Source organism: Durio zibethinus, chromosome 15 (assembly GCF_047325235.1).
Source record: "Durio zibethinus cultivar Kanyao isolate XHJ-2024 chromosome 15, ASM4732523v1, whole genome shotgun sequence".
Taxonomy (NCBI): domain Eukaryota; kingdom Viridiplantae; phylum Streptophyta; class Magnoliopsida; order Malvales; family Malvaceae; genus Durio; species Durio zibethinus.
The window spans coordinates 16637017-16658972 of record NC_143176.1 but is presented as its reverse complement, the minus strand read 5'-3'; the positions used below and the strand labels follow the sequence as shown (position 1 = coordinate 16658972).

General features: G+C 29.8%; 1 protein-coding gene across 1 annotated transcript; it reads left to right on the top strand.

Moving 5' to 3' along the window:
- Window positions 1-616: 616 nt before the first annotated feature.
- Window positions 617-3181, top strand: LOC111301836 (zinc finger A20 and AN1 domain-containing stress-associated protein 8-like). Its single transcript, XM_022897836.2, has 3 exons — window positions 617-714; window positions 847-919; window positions 2267-3181. Exon 3 carries the CDS (start codon window positions 2280-2282, stop codon window positions 2793-2795), a length of 516 nt encoding a protein of 171 aa, XP_022753571.2. The 5' UTR covers window positions 617-714; window positions 847-919; window positions 2267-2279; the 3' UTR covers window positions 2796-3181.
- The last annotated feature ends 18775 nt before the right edge of the window (window positions 3182-21956 follow it).

Genomic DNA, 21956 nt, shown 5'->3' with positions numbered 1-21956 from the left:
TTTAAAATTTAGTGCTCAAATGCTTATGAAAATACTTGAGTTTTAATTTATTGGTAAAAGAAAAAATTACACAAAAAATAAAATTTTAATGAAAAATCTTAAATTTCGTAAAATTATATATGGACATAAAATTTATTCATTATTTAAAATAATGATGATTTGTATGGAATCCTCCTTTCTTCTTATTAAGAAAGAAAGAAAAAGTTGAAAATCAATGCTATTTCTTTCATCTAATAATTTGAAGTCGTTAAAACATCAATGAACCCTAAAGATTTCTTCTTCCCCTTTGAAGCAAAGGGAAAAGAGAAAACCCAACTTAATAAGCAAGAGTGTCCTACCCAACAGAAAAAAACAAAATCATCTAATTTAACCTCTATTGGACTGTCATATTTCTAATCTTGACAGCGTGAGACTATTATCTCTCTATGACATAACCGTTATTTTTATCCACAGAAAGGACAAAACAGGAATGTCGAAATCAACACGTGCACCCGATTGGAATCACCTACGTCACCCTCTAAGCAGTAAAGAACGTTCGTTGGCAGAGAAAACCAAAGAAAAAAAAAGTAAAAGCCATTTAAAATAAATCATCAAATCGAAGAGACGAAAAAACAGTAGGAAAAAATAAATAGAAAGAAAAAAAAAAAAAAAACTCTCTTTGGGCTTTGGCTTTTCTGTTGCTCAATCCGGGGGATCTGGTCCATTAACACTACGGTTAGGGTTTTGATCTCTTATCTTGATATTTTGTTTCTGATCTCTTCAATTTTTGGCGTAATTTTTTTTATGGGTTTATTTGGTTTTAATTGATTTTTCTTTTAAAATTCTTTGTTTGACCTATTAAAACAGGGGCTCATCGGATGCGTTCTTGAGCTCTGAGACCGGCTTTAGGACTGATTTTACTAACTTCTCTAGCTAACAGGTTAACCCCTTTTTTCCCTTTTCCTTTTATTTTTTTATTTTTTATAGCTAGGTCGAATTATTGCATTATTATTATTATTATTATTATTATTATTATTATTATTATTATTATTATTATTATTATTTGGTGTGATGGGTGAAATTAGTTTTCATGCATGTCAAGGATATTTTACTCTTTCTTGTATGTTTTTGAGTGTTTAATTTGATTATTATGGGAAAGGAAAAATAAATAAATTTATGGTTTAATTCTGTTCTTTAATTTTGTCTGTTCACTCGGTATATGTGTTTTGATATTTTTCTTGGGTTTAATGTTAGACGCCAGGGGAAAAAGAAAAAAAAACATGAGAGAGCTTTTTAAGAGTAATTAGCTAATATAGATGTGAGATTTTCACTTATCAATGAAAAACTATACTCTTTGTGAAAGAAAAAAACTGTATGCTTAGGCAGGATTTTTTCTTCTACTTAGTGGGTTGATGAATTATGAGCAGATTAGGAACTTTGACTGCAGCATTGAACATTTTATTCAATCTAGGAGAGCTTGACAGCTCCTTTTTTTTTCTGTTACTGTCTATCTCTGTAGTCCTATCTTTTGGTTTGAACCTCTGTTTACTATCAAGTTTATCGCTTTCTGAATAGCAAATCAAATGGATGATTGTTATTCTTTCATTACTACTTAAAGAGGCCTGGAACTGCCACTACTTGCACAATAATAATAAATGCTATTACATGTGATGCCCGCTGGATTTGGTCATTTATTTGCCGTACTGAATGGACTAAATTGTAAATAAGGGATTTTGACATTCATTTTCCTTTTTTCGAAAAGTCAAGTTTTGTTCAATATTTTTATTATAGAATTTCAATAATTCAATTTAGAGTTACACACTTCCATATCTACATTTTGCATCTTTAGTGAAGGTGTTTCTCATTCACTTCTTGTTTCAAAGTGTTTGACTCGGATAGGATGTTATTTTTGCAAATTAATAAAGCATGAGATATTAATCTCTAGCAGTCCTTTTCCGTGGAATGAATATTTAATTTGTGAGGGAAGTTTCCTGCTTTGCAAGTTTAAGATTGATTTTTTTTTTCTCAAATATCGTTTAGTTCATAAATAGACCGACACACATACACATAAGTGGGTAATGCTTACATCTTGTAGAGTTCTGCTTTCTTTGCTTGATTGTGACTAGAGAAGAAAAAAAAATTGGTTACTACCAGGATTATACAGTTTCTTTTGCATTTTCTGATAATTTAATGTATGTGTCAACCAGCATTTAGTGTGAATTGTCTCTGGGTCTTAGTATTATCAATTTTACCTGTTACATTCTCATAGTTAAATGCATTTGTGCAGGAGAGGTGAAGAAATGGACCATGAGAAGACAGGATGCCAAGCTCCTCCTGAACGTCCTATTTTGTGCATTAACAATTGCGGTTTCTTTGGAAGTGCGGCTACAATGAACATGTGTTCCAAGTGCCACAAGGATATGATATTGAAACAGCAGCAGGCTAAACTTGCTGTGTCATCAATTGATAATATTGTGAATGGATCATCAAACAACAATGGGAATGAAACCGCTGTTGCTACAGGTATAGATGTGCAACATTCTGTGGAGTCAAAGACCATCTTGGTTCAGCCATCCTGTGCATCTGGCTTAGGGGAGAGCACAAAGGCAAAGCCAAAAGAGGGTCCAAACCTGTGCAGCACTTGCAAAAAGAGGGTTGGTTTAACAGGGTTTAAATGTCGTTGTGGTAACCTTTTCTGTACATCACACCGGTACTCAGACAAACATGACTGCCCCTTCGACTATCGCACTGCTGCACGAGATGCTATAGCTAAAGCCAATCCAGTTGTCAAGGCAGGGAAGCTTGATAAAATCTAAATTCGGTGGGGCAGAAGTTTCATGCGCTGAAGTATGTTTGCTCATTTTCCTCTGAGGCACTCCTGAGTCGGCCACATGTCTTATCAGGTGTCCTTATTTGTTTATATATTTATGCTGGGAGACAGGGCTATCTAGGACATCTATGCACCATGAAGAACTCTATATCTTGTGATTGGCGAGAATTTATATGTTGGCATCAGTGTTTGTCTTAATGTGTGGTGGTTTGATGGACTGTCATTTGTATGTGTCATTCTGTTTCATATGGCATTTCGCTCTAGTTCTGCATTTTAAAATGGTATGTGAAATTTCAAGATTATATGAGGACGATTGTGTATGTTCGCATGGATAGCTGTGTAAATTTTCCATAATACTTTTTCCTTGCATTAGCCTTGTATTGTGTGCAAGTCTTGTATTTGTATTGTGGTGGTTTGATTAGTGTTATTAAGCCTTGATGAATTCATGACGAAATGCATCGGTTCATTTGCATCATAAAAATAAGTACATGAGAATAATATGGACTACATCAAAATTTGCACCAAGTCTAGAAAGGGCATTCAAAATTAACCTTGGCATTCTTTTGTTGTTCCCCACTCTAAAAGAGAGACGGCTGAAACTTGAAATGTGGGAAGTCAGAATTATAGAGCCATCCCACTAGATTCAGGTTCAGAAGCCTCCCAGCGCATCGTTGCTCAACTTTTTCGAGCTGATAATGGCTTCATACAAATATTAGTCTCCTGTCTCCTAGTTGCCCTGAAGCAGCTTGTTAGTTTATCTTGGGCGGGTATCATACAGTATCTCCTCCTCAACCTCAATAAACTTCTGAAGAGTGACACTGAGTTGTAAGTTGCATTGACTTAGATTGAGCATCCTCTGTCTTTTTTTTTTTTTTTTTTTGGTTTAATTTTTTAAAATTTTCTGTAGTGGCTTAATTTTCTTGTCAAATTTAAGGCATCATAACAAACATTTTCCTTTTGAGTTGAAAACAGATTGATATATCTAATTAATTACAACTCGTCTATATATGACAAAAGGATGATGCTAGTTGATTGCCTTGCTCTATTGCAATATCTGGCCTGGGCAACAAGTAGATAAAAAAGGGGTGACAATTTAACGGGAATCAATCTTACGTATTCAAATATGGAGTGTATTTCTCTGGCCATAACAATTAAAATTTTATATATATATATATATATATATATATATATATAAAGAGAGAGAGAGAGAGAGAGAGAGAGAGAGAGAGGGATTAAGTTACCAAAAAATTTTTTTTTACATCTTTTTACTATTGATTTCAATAGATTTAAGATATGAGATTAACTTTTTTTTTTTATTCTCTTTTTCACTTGTTTTTTAATCATTTAGATCTATTGAAATTAATTATTAAAAAAATGTATAAAACTTATTAATTTTACATTAAAGTTAATTTCTTCTCATATATCGGAACATAGTTTTATTAATATATGGGCATACGATTAATTTTTTCAGTAGCATGCAGGCATGCATGGAGAGATAAAAAATTGTATTGAATCGTTAAACGAAGGGAGTCATATATTTTTATCATGAAAAAATTTCTTACTCTCTCCTGTCTAGGATATGTCTTAATTTTGTATTTTATAACTGAGAAGATCATTCTCATATCATATTTGTTGGTAATTTTTTTAAGTATCTTGGTTTTCTAAAACAAGAGAATGCCATGCACATGACTTAATTATAGTTAATGTATATCCATATATTTTAACACTGATATTTTCATCTATCTTTGATATATAAAAATTGAAAAGTTATCATTACTTTCATGGGATTGTTAATGTATATAAAGGAATTGTAACATCAAATAAGTCTCATTACTGAAATTAAAGTATTAAAAAATTGTTATCCTACTGTTTAAGATCTAGAACTCACATCCTCATTTTATTGTCCTATCTATACTGAGATGAAGAATTATCGACTAAGTCTAATTATAGGTTACACAAAGGAAAATATCATTCTCATATTCCATGTTCGTACTATCTTGATTTTCAAAATTTAAATTTACAACCTCTAAAATAAAATCTCAAATTTTTTTTAAAAGTGTTTTAACTTAGGTTTGTTTTCAATTCCTTTTTAATGCTCTATATATGGTGCAAAACCAGGGAGAACTTTGTATATAGCTTGATGATCTGGCTACTCCAACAGGCCACATGCTTGTTGATACTGTTGTTTGCATGTAGAAATTGTATCAGAACGCTTTAAGTTTTAGGTATTTATATTTGAATTCGTTTAATTTTTATTGATATCCGAATTTGTTTAAATATTTAATTAAATTTAATATCATTGTTTGAATATGAATCTATTAAAATATTATATTATTTAAATTTTTATGCTAAAATATAAAACTAAAAGAATTAAATTTAAAATTCAATACTACAAGAAATAAGGGAATTAACGATGGAATTTTCTATCACTAATGCTCTTGTTTCCATCATAAAAAATATTTAACAACGAAATTTTTGTCCCTAAAACAATGCCAGAAAGTTTAAAGCATACATTACAAGGGTTTTGGTTTTTAGTGACATTTTTTTTTACTGTTTAGTGATGTTTATTAACTCCACTATAAGGTTTGCGGCATTTGTGAAAATCGTCATGCAGAGTGTCACCTATACACGCGTTGCAGCAAATAACGACGTTTTCAAAAAAATGCCTCAATATTAACAGCGTTTATATATGAAATGCTGCCATTTTAGTGGCGTTTATATATTTGAGACGTTGCTACTTTAAAGGCTTTTGAATATGAAAACGGCTTAATATTAGCGGTGTTTGTATCTTTTAGTTGCCGTTAATTCAGTGACATTTTTATGATAAAAACATCGTTGCATTGACGGTATTTGTAACAAAAAATGTCGCTACTTTAGAGGTGTTTGAATCTGAAAATGCCTTAATATTAACGACGTTTGTATATTGTAGGCGCCGCTAATTCAGTGGCATTGTAATGAGAAAAACGCCGTTGCTTTAGTGACGTTTTTATAAAAACGTCACCTAACTAGCGACGTTTACTAGAAAGAGCACCGCTACTTATAGTGGTGTTTTATGCTACAAACGTTACTAAATTATTCATTTAGCAACATTGCTCAACGCAAATGCAGCCATTATGTACAAATGTATTTTTTTTAAATTTCTTATAATAAATTTTATTTTCAGTAAAGAGCTTAAATTCAGAAACTAAAATTAATATTAACTTCATTCATGTTTAAATATACATCTAATTAATACAAAATTTAATAATTAGTATAATAACATTCAAATATTTTTAATATATTAACAAAATAAAAAATTAAAATGTATGAAATGGATGACAACATACATTTTGCTGGTTGCCAATTGATGAAGAAAATTTTCCACATTGGTCACTAGTGTGCTAAAAAACCTATTGAATAATACAATACAATTTTTAACACTTCATTGTATTTTTTTATTTAAAAATTTTAATATTTACTAAATATAATACCTGAGTTGGTGGAGCACCAAGATCATTTCTTGAAAATTGTTGTTGCACAAAATTTATAAGATGATCGAATCGATCATGCAACTACTGAAATTTTGCACGCTCTAGCTCCATTCTAGCACATTTTTCTTCAATTTTGGTACACTCCTATTCTTTTTTTGGTTTCATTTGCTGAAAACGTTGTTGCATAGTTTGCAACTCCTCTCTCAATATTGAAATGTCTCATGAAGACTGACTTGTTGAGAGTGTAAATTACGGAGAGTTATGTCCATAGTCGGCAGATGGTGTTGGACCCAATCCAAGGCCTTAGACTCATCCATGCCTTTCTTTTCTAGCAATTTCTATGAATATCTGATTTTTCATTTCTTGCATGTTAAGAGAACCTTCAGATGCTATTTCAATCTTAGTAGCTATTTTCTCTTTCGCTTTCTTCTGTGAATTTGTCATATACAACTATCAAGTTTAATGATTAATTGATTATATGTTAAAAAAAGTAAATATTTATTTTATGTAAAAATAGATGATACAAATTACCATAATTTCTTGTGTTTCGACATTCATATAAGATCTATCTTTTTTGTGTGTGTTACACGAAAAAGTTTCACACGTCCAATTGTACCGCCCATCTCATTCTCTTATACAAAAATATATGTTATTTGATAGGATACATATCAACTATAACTTATTTATGCATATCAATCATGGCAATCAAGTATTAAAATTTTGAATAATTTTAATCTCATTTATTTATATTTTGATCCTGTAACAACATAATAGTTTTAAACATACGCAAAGAATAAAAGCATTTTGGGTTTTCATACATATCGATCATGAAAATCAAATTCAATTATTTTCTCCCGGTTTAATATGAAGGATTGAAGCCATTCAATATGTTGAAAGGCATCCAAAATTTATTTGTATATTTACCTTTTATATGTAAAAATATTCCTAAATAGACATAATTGACAACTTTGTCTCCCATATCAACCATAGAAACTAAGTTCAATCAATCGGACAAGCTTAATATCAAGTATTAAAGCTATAGAAACTGTTAAAATACAACAAATAACAACAACTAGATATTAAAGGCGTAAATATATGTAAACAATAACTTTTCATACATATCATCTGTGTAACTAAGTTCAAAACTTTCGATAAGTTTAATATCATGTATGGAAACAATCAAATCTATTAAAACAAAACAATAAATATTAATTTGCATATTTACCTTTTAATAGCAGAAAAAGTTCATTCATTGGAATAAGTTAGTTATCATAAACTTACGATTTCTTTTTACTTTCTTGCAAAACTTTTTGATCCATTTGTGTGGCTATATTTTTGTTGCTTTTTGCAACCAATCTCAATCTGTTCTCTTTCCTATCATAAAAAATAATTGTGTATATGATAGAAATATAAATTATTACCAACTGAAACCATCAAACACTTTCATCATTTCATTATATTATACAAAGTTATAAACTAGTACCTCTCCTTTTCTTGAGAATCAAAATCTAACCAGTTGTTCATATTGCCACCTAATCATATTACGGGATAGATTTTGCATCATCACCTTTACAGTAGTATTTTGTTCAAAATACTTATTCTTCAAACTATGCTTATAATTTTTCCATTTCTTTCCCAATAACTTAAGCACAAATGAAGTTGGTATTTCAAGTACAAAATCTTGACTACAATAATACAATAAGAAAAGTTTGAATAAGTAAACAAAATGTAAAATAAAAAATTAGAATATATCTAATTAATTATACTAATACCTTAATAAAGTTTAACGCATCGATTTTAACTTTTTCTGGAACATTATGTCATGTTTCATAATGAATAGGCAATTTCATTCTATTACGGGCTAGCATGCCTAGAAATCCAATCAATTGTTGAGCCTCTTCACAAATTGGTTGCCTATTAGAGTTTGCAAAAACTACAATACGCTCGTTAGGAGGTAGTACAAACAATTCCTTCAAAGTTGTCCAGCCTCTGATCCTCCATTGACCATTGTTATCAACTGCAACAAATATAAAATATATTTGTAAAATTGTAATACTTTTATCATTATACTCAAATTCTAAAATTGGAGTATATCATACCTTCATTCAAATTTAAAGCATAATCAATTGATGGGGTACTATCTAAACCTAGACATCTCGTATTGCCAGATCCAATATCAATTGAAGGGTTAAAAGTGACGGAGTTAGATATGACAGTACGTTCATTTGCCTCCAAAGGATTCAGTCCATAACCAATATCTACAAGTGCCGTAGATAGTTATCTCTGATATGTTTTCCTTTCAACCTACTTCTCTGCATTGTAGCTTACCTATATCATAAAAGCTAATATAAAAAAAATGTTAGTTCAGAAGATATATAAAGACATTGACAATTTAAGAAATCAAAACCTACGATATATAAAGAACATATCGATTTAATTAAATCAAATATAATTTAAGATTTAGAAGATAATAATTATACAATAGTGAATGTGACATTATTTACATACTATTATTTACTACATTATATCTTAAATACTCTAATTACAAATTATAGATGCACGGAATCATGGTTCGTAAATGTCTTCAGTAACATCTTCGCAAACCCACTTACTATTATTTACTACATTATGTCTTAAACACTCGAATTACAAATTATAGATGCACGAAATCATGGTTCGTAAATGTCTTCAGTAACATCTTCGCGGACCTACTGAGTGTAGGTACTGGAGATATTCTTATCCAAGTTTTGTTCAGCAAAAGGATAACATTCAGTTCCATGTTCAACATCATCTTTGGTATCTAACCCCATATCAAATAAGTCTCTAAGTGTGTTTCGAAGAATAACAAACCAACCCAATTCTTTTAGATCTTCAGAGTAAAATACTTATTTGACTTGAGATGAAAATACATAAGGTTCATCGATGAGTTATTGTCTAGCGTGAATTAATCGAGAAAAATTCATAAGTGTAAATCTGTACTAATCTTTCTTAAGACCCCTTGTATTATTCACATCAACCCAATCACACCGAAATAAGATAACTTTCCACTTATCATAATAATTCAACTCAATGATGTCATTAATCATGTCATAATAGTCAACATTTCCCTCTAAAGGGTTTGTGTCCCTAGCCCTAGCGTAGCTAATAGTTGATGAAGTCACAACAACTCTTGAATTTTGTGTACTTTTAAATCTCTCATAGAATTTGTGTGAAATCTAAATTCATTGATGATGAAACCTTTGTATCATTTCACAATCTGGTTCAAACCATGTGAAAAACACTTCATCTCTTCACTAACAAGCCTTCCACTCCAAACTTATAAAAATGGAATAAATATATATGTTATTAATGTTATTTTTACTGTAAGCATTCTATGTAGATAAAAAATAATAGGAAGTATGGCATTACTTACAGTTGCTCCAACCATTCATGAAAGTTTTTAGCGAACAACTTATCAAGCTCTCGAGGGTTTGATCGTCGATAATGTGTAGGATTTCTAAAATTATTTCTATACTCACTATAAAGCATCATGATAAAGTATTAACAATAAAAAAAACACAATAAATTATGCCTAATGTAATGAATAATTTCTTTGCTAAAAATTTACGTGCGAAATGATTTAATTAAGGCATGATGAAAAAGAACATATCGATGTGCTTGTGCCTAAGATTTATCATCTAACTCCACCAATTCAACTTTGCCTATGGGTTATCCAAAACTTTGAAAAAGATAATTGTAGGCCGAGTCTTTATGCTGCATACCAACATTTCTCGAAGGTTTATTAAATCTCATTTCAACATCTTTCAAATAACGAGAACAAAATACCATACATTCTTCTGTTAAATATCCTTCAGCAATAGAACCTTTCGAATAGCGTTTGTTGCGACAATAAACTTTAACCTCCCCAAAAACCTATAGCAAAAACATTAGTCATATGTTATTTTAAGTAGATTGGCTTGATAATCAATAAAACTATAATCAATCTATTAACAAATAATACCTTTCAATAGGATACATCCATCGATAATAAACTGGCCCACTGACTTTTGCTTTATATGAAAGGTGGATAATCAAATGCATCATAATAGTGAAGAAGTTTGGAGGGAAGATATTCTTTAAATGGCATAAAGTAATCATGACTCGATCTTGAACTTTGTCAAGCTTTTCCACATTCATACATTTCTGACATAGAGATTTAAATATGTTACTCAATTCAATTACCATAGAAGTCACTTGCTTTAACATTGATGAACGTAAAGCAATTAGAAGTAAGTCTTGCATCAAAATGTGATATCATGTGACTTCAATGAACAAAGTTTTCACTCTTTCATATTCACACATCTTGATATATTTGATGCATAGCCATCCAAAACTTTGACATTTTTCAAAACCTTGCAAAACATATCTTTTTTAGCTTTAGAAATCCCAAAACAAGCAACAAGCAATCGAGATTTGCCATTATAAAGCAACATCGGATAAAGGTCTGGGTCAATCCCTATATCAATTAGGTCAAGCTAACTCTTTAAGTCATTCTTGGATTTTTATTCACATTGAGAATTGTCTCGATAAAATTTTCACAAACATTCTTCTCTATATGCATCAAATCAAGGTTATGGCATAATAAATTATATTCCTAATAAGAAAACTAAAAAAATATACTTCTTTTTTTTCACAACTTATACTCATTGGGGTCATTTGCTTCATCATCCTCTTCATCACTTTAAACATCGAGATCACCAACTTCTGTATGACTATCACTAACTTTCGTAATACGAGGTTAGACACCTTCAAATATGTCCCTCACTTTTTTCCTTGATGAAGTTATTTTTTCATATGTGAAATTGATATCTTTTAACTTTGATAAGATATTAGACCTATTAATGGGTAAAGGCGATCTCTTCAACTTTTTAGTTCCATCAAAGAGATATTTTTGAAATCTAAATCAATGATTATCATCTAACCATCGATAATGTTTCATATAACAAAACTTTCTACCATTACGTAACAACGTCGAACATGTTTATGCAGCACAACATGGACAAACATAATGACTTTTTGTATTCTAACTAGATAAATTTGTATAAGCAAAAAAATCATTGATAGTCCATAATAAAGCAACATGCATATTGAAGTTCTCTGCTTTTGATGCATCATAGGTCTTAACTCCTTCCTATAATTGCTTTAACTCTTTAATAAGAAGTTGCAAGCAGATGTCTATATCATTACCTGGACCTTTTCTTTTAGAAATTATCATAGACAATATAAATGACTATTACTTCATAGCAATCCATGGTGGTAGATTGTAGGGAATCAATACAACTGGCTAAGTACTATAAGAAGTACTCATTATTTTGAATGTGTTGAATCCATCAGATGCTAGTCCAAGCATAACATTTCAAGGATCAGATGCAAAGTCAAAAAACTTAGAATGAAATAAATTCCATGCCAAAAAATCTACAAGATGCCTCAATGATCCATCATCCATCTTTTTTTCATGATGCCACCTCATTGAATTTGTAGTTTTGGAAGACATGTAGAGTCATTGAAGTCTTAGTATTAATGAAAAATAGCGTAAAAACTTAATAGGCTTCTTTTTGACACATACCTCATCACTATCATCATTCAACCTTTCATCGAAGTTTTTGTCAACCTAACAAGAAATACCACAAAAATGACAAGATTCTTGATTTTTTCTATCCCCCTAATACAACATGCAATCATTGAGACAACTATGAATTTTCTCATATCCGAAACCTAAATCCTTGATCATCTTCTTTGATTCTTTACAAGATTCAGAGATTTTTGCAAAAAGAAAATATTTTTTTCATAAACTGTAATAATAAAGTCAGAGAATTTCTCATCCATTTACATAATTATTTCAAGTGAAAAAGATGAACACAGAAAGACAACCTTGAATGCTTTCATCCCTCAAAAAGTTCTTCATTCATCTCCTCCAGCAACCTATAAAACTTTGATGCTTCTTTTCTAGGTTGTTGGTCGCGTACACCTATCCCAGGTTCACTAAATTCATGCATTTCAACATTGGACTGATTAAATCCTTCATTTTGGGGAAAAAGATTATGAAAATTTTGGTTATAAATGTTAAAAGTATATCGCAACATACCTTTAATGTCATCTGCTATAAAAGGATCATGTTGGTGATGGGGAGCCTTTGATGTTGAAAAAATTATAGTGGAAGACCTTGACGGTACAAACTCTCCGTGAAAATACCAATTACTATATCCCGATAGAAATCCAATACAAATTAAATGCTCATAAACAACTTGATGCATTTGTCACTCGATATTAGCATATCTCACACATGGGCATAATATCATATTATCTTCACTTGTATTCTTAAATGCAAAATTAAGAAAATTTTCCACTTCATCTCTGTACTCTTGACTTAATCTTGACTTTTGCATCCAACTCTTATCCATTTATTAGTTGCTACATTATCAAACCAAATGTATATAAATAATTAATATGAAAATGAACATGTACAATACTTAAGTTTACTATGTTTTAAACAAAAGATAATAACAAGACCAATACTTACAGAAAATGAAAACTCTTTGTTGTGAAATAATTTATCAGCTACCAGATATTATGATTGTTAAAACTCTACTGCTAACGTAAACAGTACCCAAAAGTATTTGTAGTTGGGGTTGACATAAGGTGAAATAAGATGGGTTTTGGAGAAAATTTTTTTCACCAAAAAAAAAATCGTGAATTGTAAAAGCTGAAAAGAATAGTCGAATGAAGTAAAAGCACAAGTCAATAAATAATGAATAGTCGAAATAGGGTTTTAAAAGATAATGCTCGAATACTAAAAGCGAAAGGAAAAAGAAAAGTAAATTGAACTTGGTCTGGAAAGAGAAATAGTATAATAATGAAGATGAAGCTTGAAGTTAGTGATTGGATGCACTAAGTTTGGGAAGATTTTTGTTGGATAGGATTATAGAAGGCGTTTACTAACAAAAAATGCCAACAATAATTCCTTCTAAAAATTTTTTAAATATATTATAGGCGCCTTGAACATATTGCCACATAAATTTTAACACGGTTATTGAAGACGTATATCCAAGAAAGACGCCTTTAATAATTTCTATCACATTTTGTAGATAAACAATGAAGGCAGTTGCATATAACAACGCCTTCAATAATTTTCTTAAAAATTTTTTTTGGATTATTAAAGGCATCTTTTATTATGAAATGCCTTCAATATACCACGATGGTTATGGAAGGTGTTTATTTGAAAAGACGCCTTCAATATACCTTTAAACTTAGTAAGCCATTACTGACGTTTGTTAATAACAGATACCTTCAAATTTTTTCATTAAAAATTTTGGGAATCATTAAAGACGTTTTCTATAGTAAAATGCCTTTTATATATCACCACACAAATTTTAAAATAGTTATTGAAAGCGTATATCCAAAAAAGATGCCTTTAATAATTCCTATTATAGTTTGTATGTAATTAGTGAAGGCGATTGCAGATAACAACATCTTCAATAATTTTCCTAAAAAAATTTTTTCGGATTATTAAAGGCGTCTTTTATTATGACACACCTTCAATATACCATGATGGTTATGGAAGGTATTTATTTGAAAAGGCACTTTCAATATACCTTTAAACTTAATAATCCATTACTGAAGGCGTTTGTTAATAACAAACACCTTCAAAATTTTTTCACTAAAAATTTTGAGAATTATTAAAGGTGTCTTTTATTATAAAATGCCTTCATATACCACCACACAAATTCTAACACGGTTATTGAAGGCGTATATCTAAGAAAGATGCCTTTAATAATTCCTATCACAGTTTGTAGATAATTAGTAGAGATGATTGCAGATAACAACGGCTTTAATAATTTTCCAAAAATTTTTTTTTTGAATTATTAAATGCGTCTTTTATTATAAAACGCCTTCAATAATTTGTTATAAACTTTGAAAATCCATAATTATTGAAGGCAGTATTTTACTGAAAATACCTTTTATAATTTTTAAGAATTAGAAAATGTGTGTGTGTGTTTTTTTTTTTTTTTTTTTTATAAAAAATGCCTTTAATAAGTTGGTTGGAAAATTTTAAAGGCTTATAATTAAAGGCATCTTTTTTTGTAAAAAATGCCTTCAATAATCTCTAATAAAATTTTCAGGTGATTATTGAAGGTGTTGTTTCATGAAAATGCCTTTAATAATTAATTTTATATTTATTTCCCTACCTTGAATATAGGAATTTGTAGCGGGTTGGTACACAAAATGATTAAAAGCTATGTTATTCAACCAAACAAACCAAACCCTTAAACACATTTTTAGCAGACCATTGGTTTTTTTCCCCCATTCGTTGCCACCAAGTTTCAACAAATCACTGCTGCGAACCTTTGTTTTAACCGGTAAGTCTTTTTTTTTTTAGTTTACTGTATTATTTACAATATTCAATAGAGAATTTTTATTTTCTCCATTCCTTAATATTGACATATATGTTTATATATTTTCATTAACATCACTATCAGCATAGTTGTCCAAGATTCTATTCATATTACAAGTATGTTGTTTCTATGTAGTACGCATTAAATATTATGGTTTGCTGAACCTTGTTGACTGATATTGTATTGCCGAATGATATTGTATGATATTAGGGGTCTGAATCATATTTCATGCTGAATGGTTTGCTGAACCTTGTTGTCTAATATTGTTTTGTTGAATGGATTTGAATGAAATTGGAGGATTGAATTGTATGCTGAATGGTGTTTCTGAATGGTTTGCTGAATGGTGTGTATGAGCACATTGTTGAATGATGTGCTAAATGTTGTTTCTGTACATAGTATGGTATTGATTGTATTAAATTAAGTACAATGATCAATTTAGAGGGTTATATTGTGTAATTTGTATAATTATGATTAATATTGTAGGTATTATGGACTCCGAACAACATCATTCTTCTTTTAATGAACATGCAGAATAAAGAAGTGTAGGCTAAAAAATAAAAAGAAGGGGCCCAAATAAATAAATCAAAGTGACTAACACAAAAATTCATATTGATTTTAATCAAAGTAGACAGCCTATGTCGAAAGAAACTACCAAGATGGTTACTCATATTGGAGCCATCATCCGTAAGAGGATTTCAATTACGTACACCAATTGGCAACGAGTTCCTGATGATCTAAAGGATGAGATATGACAGTCTATTATGGTATGTTTATTCAATTATTTCGTAAAATTTGTTAAATGATCATTTAATTGAAATTCAATGTGTTGATACTAATTGTGTTAACTTATTTAGGAACGGTTTAACGTCCCAATTGAGTGTAAAAAGATTGTGTTACAATCTGCTGGAAAAGCTTTCAGAGACTTTAAAAGAAGATTGACAACCTAATGTATTTTACCGCTGGCTGGTGAAAGTGATGTTTTAGCTATTCCACTTGCAGCATTTGTAGATGTCATAAGTATTGATGATTGGATAAATTTTGTTCAATATCGACTTTTACAAGATTTTTTGGTACGTAAACCCATTACCAATATAGTCCAAGTTTATAAGTCTTTATGCAATATAGCCTTTGATCTTCATATGTGATTGACGTAATTTTTTGATTTTGTAAAAAATCAAAGAACAACATCAGGACATTCGGGCCAAACAACAATATCACCATTGGACAGTAAGACAATGATATGTAAATGTGAAGTATGAGCTTGTATGTATTCTCACTCTTATTTTATACTCATTAATGAATATTGATGAACATTCATTTCATACATTTTGATTCTTTTATTGTGGTAATTTAATAAGAATCAATGAGTTCAAACATAAAAGTTTTCATATGGGATGTCTGAAAACAAGAACATCTACGGAAGGATGGATCCTTCGCAGATGAAGTAACCGAAAAAATGGCAAAAAAGATTGTATGTATAACTATTTTTTTGATATAATGTATGATTGGCATTATAGTCTTTCAAGATAATTATGCTGCCAAAATAAAATCTGGTGAACTGGCAACCCAGTATGGTGAAGATCCTTTGTTTTTAGCATTAGGCGCTAAAGAAAGGCTTGGTTGGGTTTGTGGCGTTGGTAAATTTGTCTTGCCATCAACGTAGTTTGTTAAACAACCAAAAACCCCATAAATGAGAAATGCACAATATAAAGCAATAATTGAGCAACAACAGCAACAAATTAATGACCGGGAGCAACGCCTCAATGACCAATAGCAAAGACTCGCTGCTTTGGAGTTTAAGTTGGCAGCAATGTAGTAGGTTATGCTAGTAGCCTAGCTTGATAGCATCGTCCCCATATGAGAAGCTTCCGTTGCAAGTAAAAAAATGGTCCCATCATCCGCTACCACCCAAGAAGTATGATATTGTTTATAATTTAAATATTAATTTATTTATTATATTGATTGATTTGGTTTTAATACTTATATTTCATTAATTATTGTAAGAGGATGTTCAGACTCAAAGTATGACCCTTGTCCAGGCTTCAATGGATGAGTTAACAAAATATTCGCTATAGCATTTATCCGGTGAAAACTTCATATCCATTGAGTTTAAGGAAGACTTATTTGATAAATAATCATTTTCTTTCATTGGTGTGGATGAGGTGAAAGAATTTTATGAAATGGATGAATTATCAGCTGCTGAAATCGTTGCTTATATGAGGTTAGCTTATAAATACAAATATGCACATTCAATATGTAGTAAGTTGTATTAGGGTGTAATACTAACCAACGGTATTGATTGTTATCGTGTAGCTTCCATATAGAGAGCTGAAGGGGAGACAGTTGACGAACAAATTTAGATTCATTGACCCCAACTTCTTTAGTGAGCAGAGTGGTATAGTTGTGTATCGTGCTAATCATGTGATCCTGTGCATGAAAATACTGGCTGATTATTATTTGCTCCCGTATAATGCGCGGTAAGCTATATTGCAACCTTAATTACTCTAACATACTCCATTATATGATCTGATGCATATTTTAAGTATATCGTTGTTATTATTTTACAATCGTCATTGGATGCTTATTGTGATTGACACCAAATCCTTAACGCTATACCTTTTTAATTCAGTTAGTCCAACGATGATGCCTAACCCCGATATTCAAACTTTTATAAAAAGGTACTATAGTACTTTATTATATTATATATGTTCTGTTTCTTCATAAGTAATTTTATTTATGTTCCCACTAATTTTTGTATTTTCAATTTAGGGTAATATCTGTATTCAATAAAAAGATAAAGAAACCAAAATGGGTGTCATTACAGGTAAATGTGAAATATATTCTTTTAATGCTATGTAGATAAATATTTTTTAAACCGACTCAATTTAATTTTCAGGTACCTTGTTAACCAGGTAATATTGAATATGGATATTATGTTCTTCGTTTTATGCGAGAGATAGTGTTACATAATTTTATGACCAGACCATTCAAGGTTAGTATAAATTTCATAAACTCGTTATATATTCAAAATAATAAAATGGTACATTATGTTCTCATTTTTTAACATTTACTTTTGATATCTTTTTTTTAGTGGGAGGGTAAAGAAAGCTTCACGGAAGAAGAGCTGGATGAAGTTCGTAAAGAATAATGTGATTATGTATTGTCATTTATCAATGTTGATTATGTATGGAACAAATTGTTATAATGTTTTTAACGTGCCATGTTGAATGGAAACTTTAAGTTTGTACATTGGGGGTATTGGTTTAATATTATTGTTATACTTAATATGAATACACTGTGTACTTAATAAATTACTGAGTATGATTATTTCAAAAATGTATATTAATATGGCAATGTTATCAATTTTAATTTCGGATGTGTGGTCAATTTATTTGAATACAACAATGTTCATTATGTAAATTCCAAAATGTAATTCATAGTATCAAATATATAAACCAAATGTTTTATGGGTAGAAATATACAACTGACAGCAAACGTTTTTCTGGGCATAAATCTACAACTGACTTCACATATACAATATCAAATATGTTTTTTTAATGTGATTAATGAATGCATTTTTAGCAAGAAAACACCTTCACTCACCCATAACAGAAAATATTGAAGGCTTTTTTTTACCAAAATCACTCTCAATAATCCTCTAGGAAATTATTGTGTGGAATATTAAAGGCATTTTGAGCAAAAAATACCTTCAATAATACCAATTAAAAATTAATCGAATAGATTATGAAGGGCGTTTTTCTACGGGTAATGCTTTCAATAATCCCTAACAAAATGTTTATGAAGGCGTTTTTGGATATAGCTACCTTCAATAATCTGACATTTAAATTTATCGTTGGGAATATTAAAGGCGTTTTGAGCCAAAAATGCCTTCAAACATCCCATCCAAGTTTTGTCTATGGAATATTGAAGGTGTTTTTTTACAAAACTGCCTTCAGAAATCACAAAAAAAATTTATTGATTGGATTATAAAAGGCAAGTTCGACCAAAAATGCCTTCAAGAATCGACTTCATATTTTTTCTATGGATTATTAAGGATGTCTCTTCACGAAAAATACCTTCAGTATTCTATGAAAATTTTTTGAAAGCAATTGGTGAAGGCGTTTTTGCCAAGAAAATGCCTAAAATAATCAATAACAAATAATCTGTGTAAAAACCCAAAAAAGGCTAAAAGACGGATCAAACCAACAACCTTATGGTAAACATAAATACAATCCAAACAATTTGATAAGCTTAATATTGAATGTATTTTTGAACAAAATAAATTCAATAAGCTTGCGAAATTTTTTGGTCCAAATATTAAAGGCGTTTCTTGTAGATAACACCTTCATTAATCTTATATAATTTTTTATGACGTGATTATTGAAGGTGTTGACTGCCAAAAATACGCCTTAACTATTTATTGAAATTTTTAATAAAAAACATTCAAGGCGTTTTAGTCGAGAAACACCTCAATATCAAGTCTTGGGTGACGTTTATAAGTAGCAACGTCGCTATTTGAATATTTAGTGACGTTTGGATAATAAATGCCTGAAGTTTTATAAAAACATGGAAGCTAGCGACGTTTGTAAGTGAAAGGTTGCTACAAAACTACTGCTAATACGTCATTTTGCTGTAGTGATATGAAAGTATTCTATTGACCAAGATTGAATTATTAGCAATAGATTTTCTATTGCTAATACCAACTTTTCGGTCGATAAAAATAATTATAGTTTTTATCTGAGATGTAAAAATAAAATTTATAATTCCATCATAAAGTAATTATTGATCAAGTAATTATGGTTTCACAATCTCATCAATATTTTAAAAATAATTTCATAATCTCATCAATAATTTAACAATCTTATCAGCAATTTCACAACAATTTCACATGTAATCCTAATTTTCTCTACTCTATAAAAATTAAAATTTACCAATAAAAAAATTAGCAAATTATTGTTCGATCATAAAATTGAATAAGTAAGAATTTATTGGAACCAAACTTGCAAAATAAAATAAATAAAAATATGATTTAAATAAATAAAATTATTATTTTAAAATAAAAATTTAAATGAATTACAGTAAAAATAAAAATTATAAATAATAGTAATAATTGATAATCCTAATAACATATTAAGAACCCTAAAAAACTCTAAAATGAAATTAAAAAAAAAAAAGAGAAGACATTTGAAAAATTTAAAAATTTAAAAAAAATGAGGATTCACTTAGGTAGATTTGAGGTTGAGAAGTAAGGGGGATTTAGGGGTTTGATATAGGCTCTAGGGTGAGGCAAGTTCATCGATAATGCATTGAAAAATAGGGGAAAATGAGTGCCTATTAAAGGGCTTTTTCGGGATTGCTTCTGGCGACTTAGGCATTGATCTAGTCTAGGTAGTGGTGGGGAGGCGTTCGATGGTTAGAAGTGGCACGGGCTATGGTTGGAGTAAAGTGGGGTAGCAACGATGCAGGAAGAGGTTAAAGGGGGATTGGTAGAGGAAAAGAAAGAAGGAAAAGAGGGAAATGGTAGGAGAGAGAAAGAGAGAGAGAGAGAGAGAGAGAGAGAGAGAAAGAGAGAGAATGGATGTTTTAAATTAAATGAATATTAGTGATAGAATTTCATCAATAATATTAATATGCCAACAATTAGCTACAAAAAAATCCGTTGCAAAATTCCATTGGTAATATATTTTTTGAAAAGAATTTTCAAAATATAATTAATTTTAATTTTAAAAATTAAAAAATTTATAATTTTCAAAGCTGAAAAAAATTAATAAGTCTAAGATTAATGGTGAAGAAAAATTTTCATTGCTAACTTCATCGAAATTATGGATTTTAGTGATGGATTTTTTTTAGATAAATTTTAGTGCGTATTAAAAAATTTTGCCACCAATGATTACTATAGATTTGGTGACATATTTACATTTTCGTCATTAATGCTTAGTCTTTAGTGACAAAATTCTATTGCTATTTAGATGCTAAGACTAAAAGGGTTACCGTCTAGTTCTATTGCTATTCTGTCATTAATTTGTTGTTAAATGTTACTTTTAGTGACAAAAAATTCCATTGCTAATATTCTGTCGTTGCTAAGAAGTATTCTTGTAATGCAAGTTTACTTTTAATTAATACCAAATAAAGGTTGTTTGTTAAAGTTTAAAACTTTCCTCAAATTTTACATATTTTACATATATAATGGGTAACGAATTTGGATATGAATTTGAATACCCAATATATCTTTTAAAATTTAAGCAGATTCGGATATTGGGTATCTAAAGGGTATTGTCTGAATCTTATTTGAATTAATTATAAATCATATACTTATTATCCAACTCCATTAAGTATCTATTTATAAGTATCCAAATCCAATATAAAGGAATTGAATAGTACTAGATATTGGATTATTTAATATCCATTGTCATCTCTATTAAGATGATCAGTAATCGAAATTATAAGTTGATGATCTAGACTTTGAAATTGCTGCTACACCCACATATATGTTGGTTTTGTTAAAAATGACTACAATCAACTTAGTATTCAATGGAGTTAGAGTTCTCCAACTATAGTATGAGCTGTTCTTTGATTGGCCATTATTCAAAGTCATTTTTTATTTTCCAGTTTTAATGGATTAATCATTGCAAAATATCTAGTGGCCGAATTTAAATTTATTTAGACATCCTTTCTAGATGAATGCCCTTATATTTGGTTGTGTCATGGGATTATGTTCCCACCTACTTATATACAATGTACTCAAAATTTTAAAGTTGAAGTTTTGTTTCATAGCATTCTAATTGATTAAAATTTTGCTAATAAAACAAGTTGGCTTTTAAAAATAGTTTGAAAGCTTATGCTAGTTGCTTTAGGGTTTTTAAAAATTAATCAATGTGTTTAAAGGATACTTCACGAATTAGAATTTAAGATTATTCCAATTTCCAACATAAAATTTTAAATTATAAAAAGATAAAGTTTACTTAAGCCACACCTTTTATAGACAAATTAATTAATCAATAAAATTTGTTCAAGATGAAAAACTTGTATATATATAGAAACTAAATATTAGTATTTAAATTGCAAGTTATAGTTTTTTCTAGGAAGACTATATATTGTTTCTTCTGATCTTGTCCAAGTCTAAACCAAAACAAGAATGTCTAAATTATATAAAGCTATAATTGGTTATCAAATGTAATTATATTGTTGGAAAATAACTCAACTTTTATAACAAATTTATTTGAGATTGATCAAATATTACTTGAT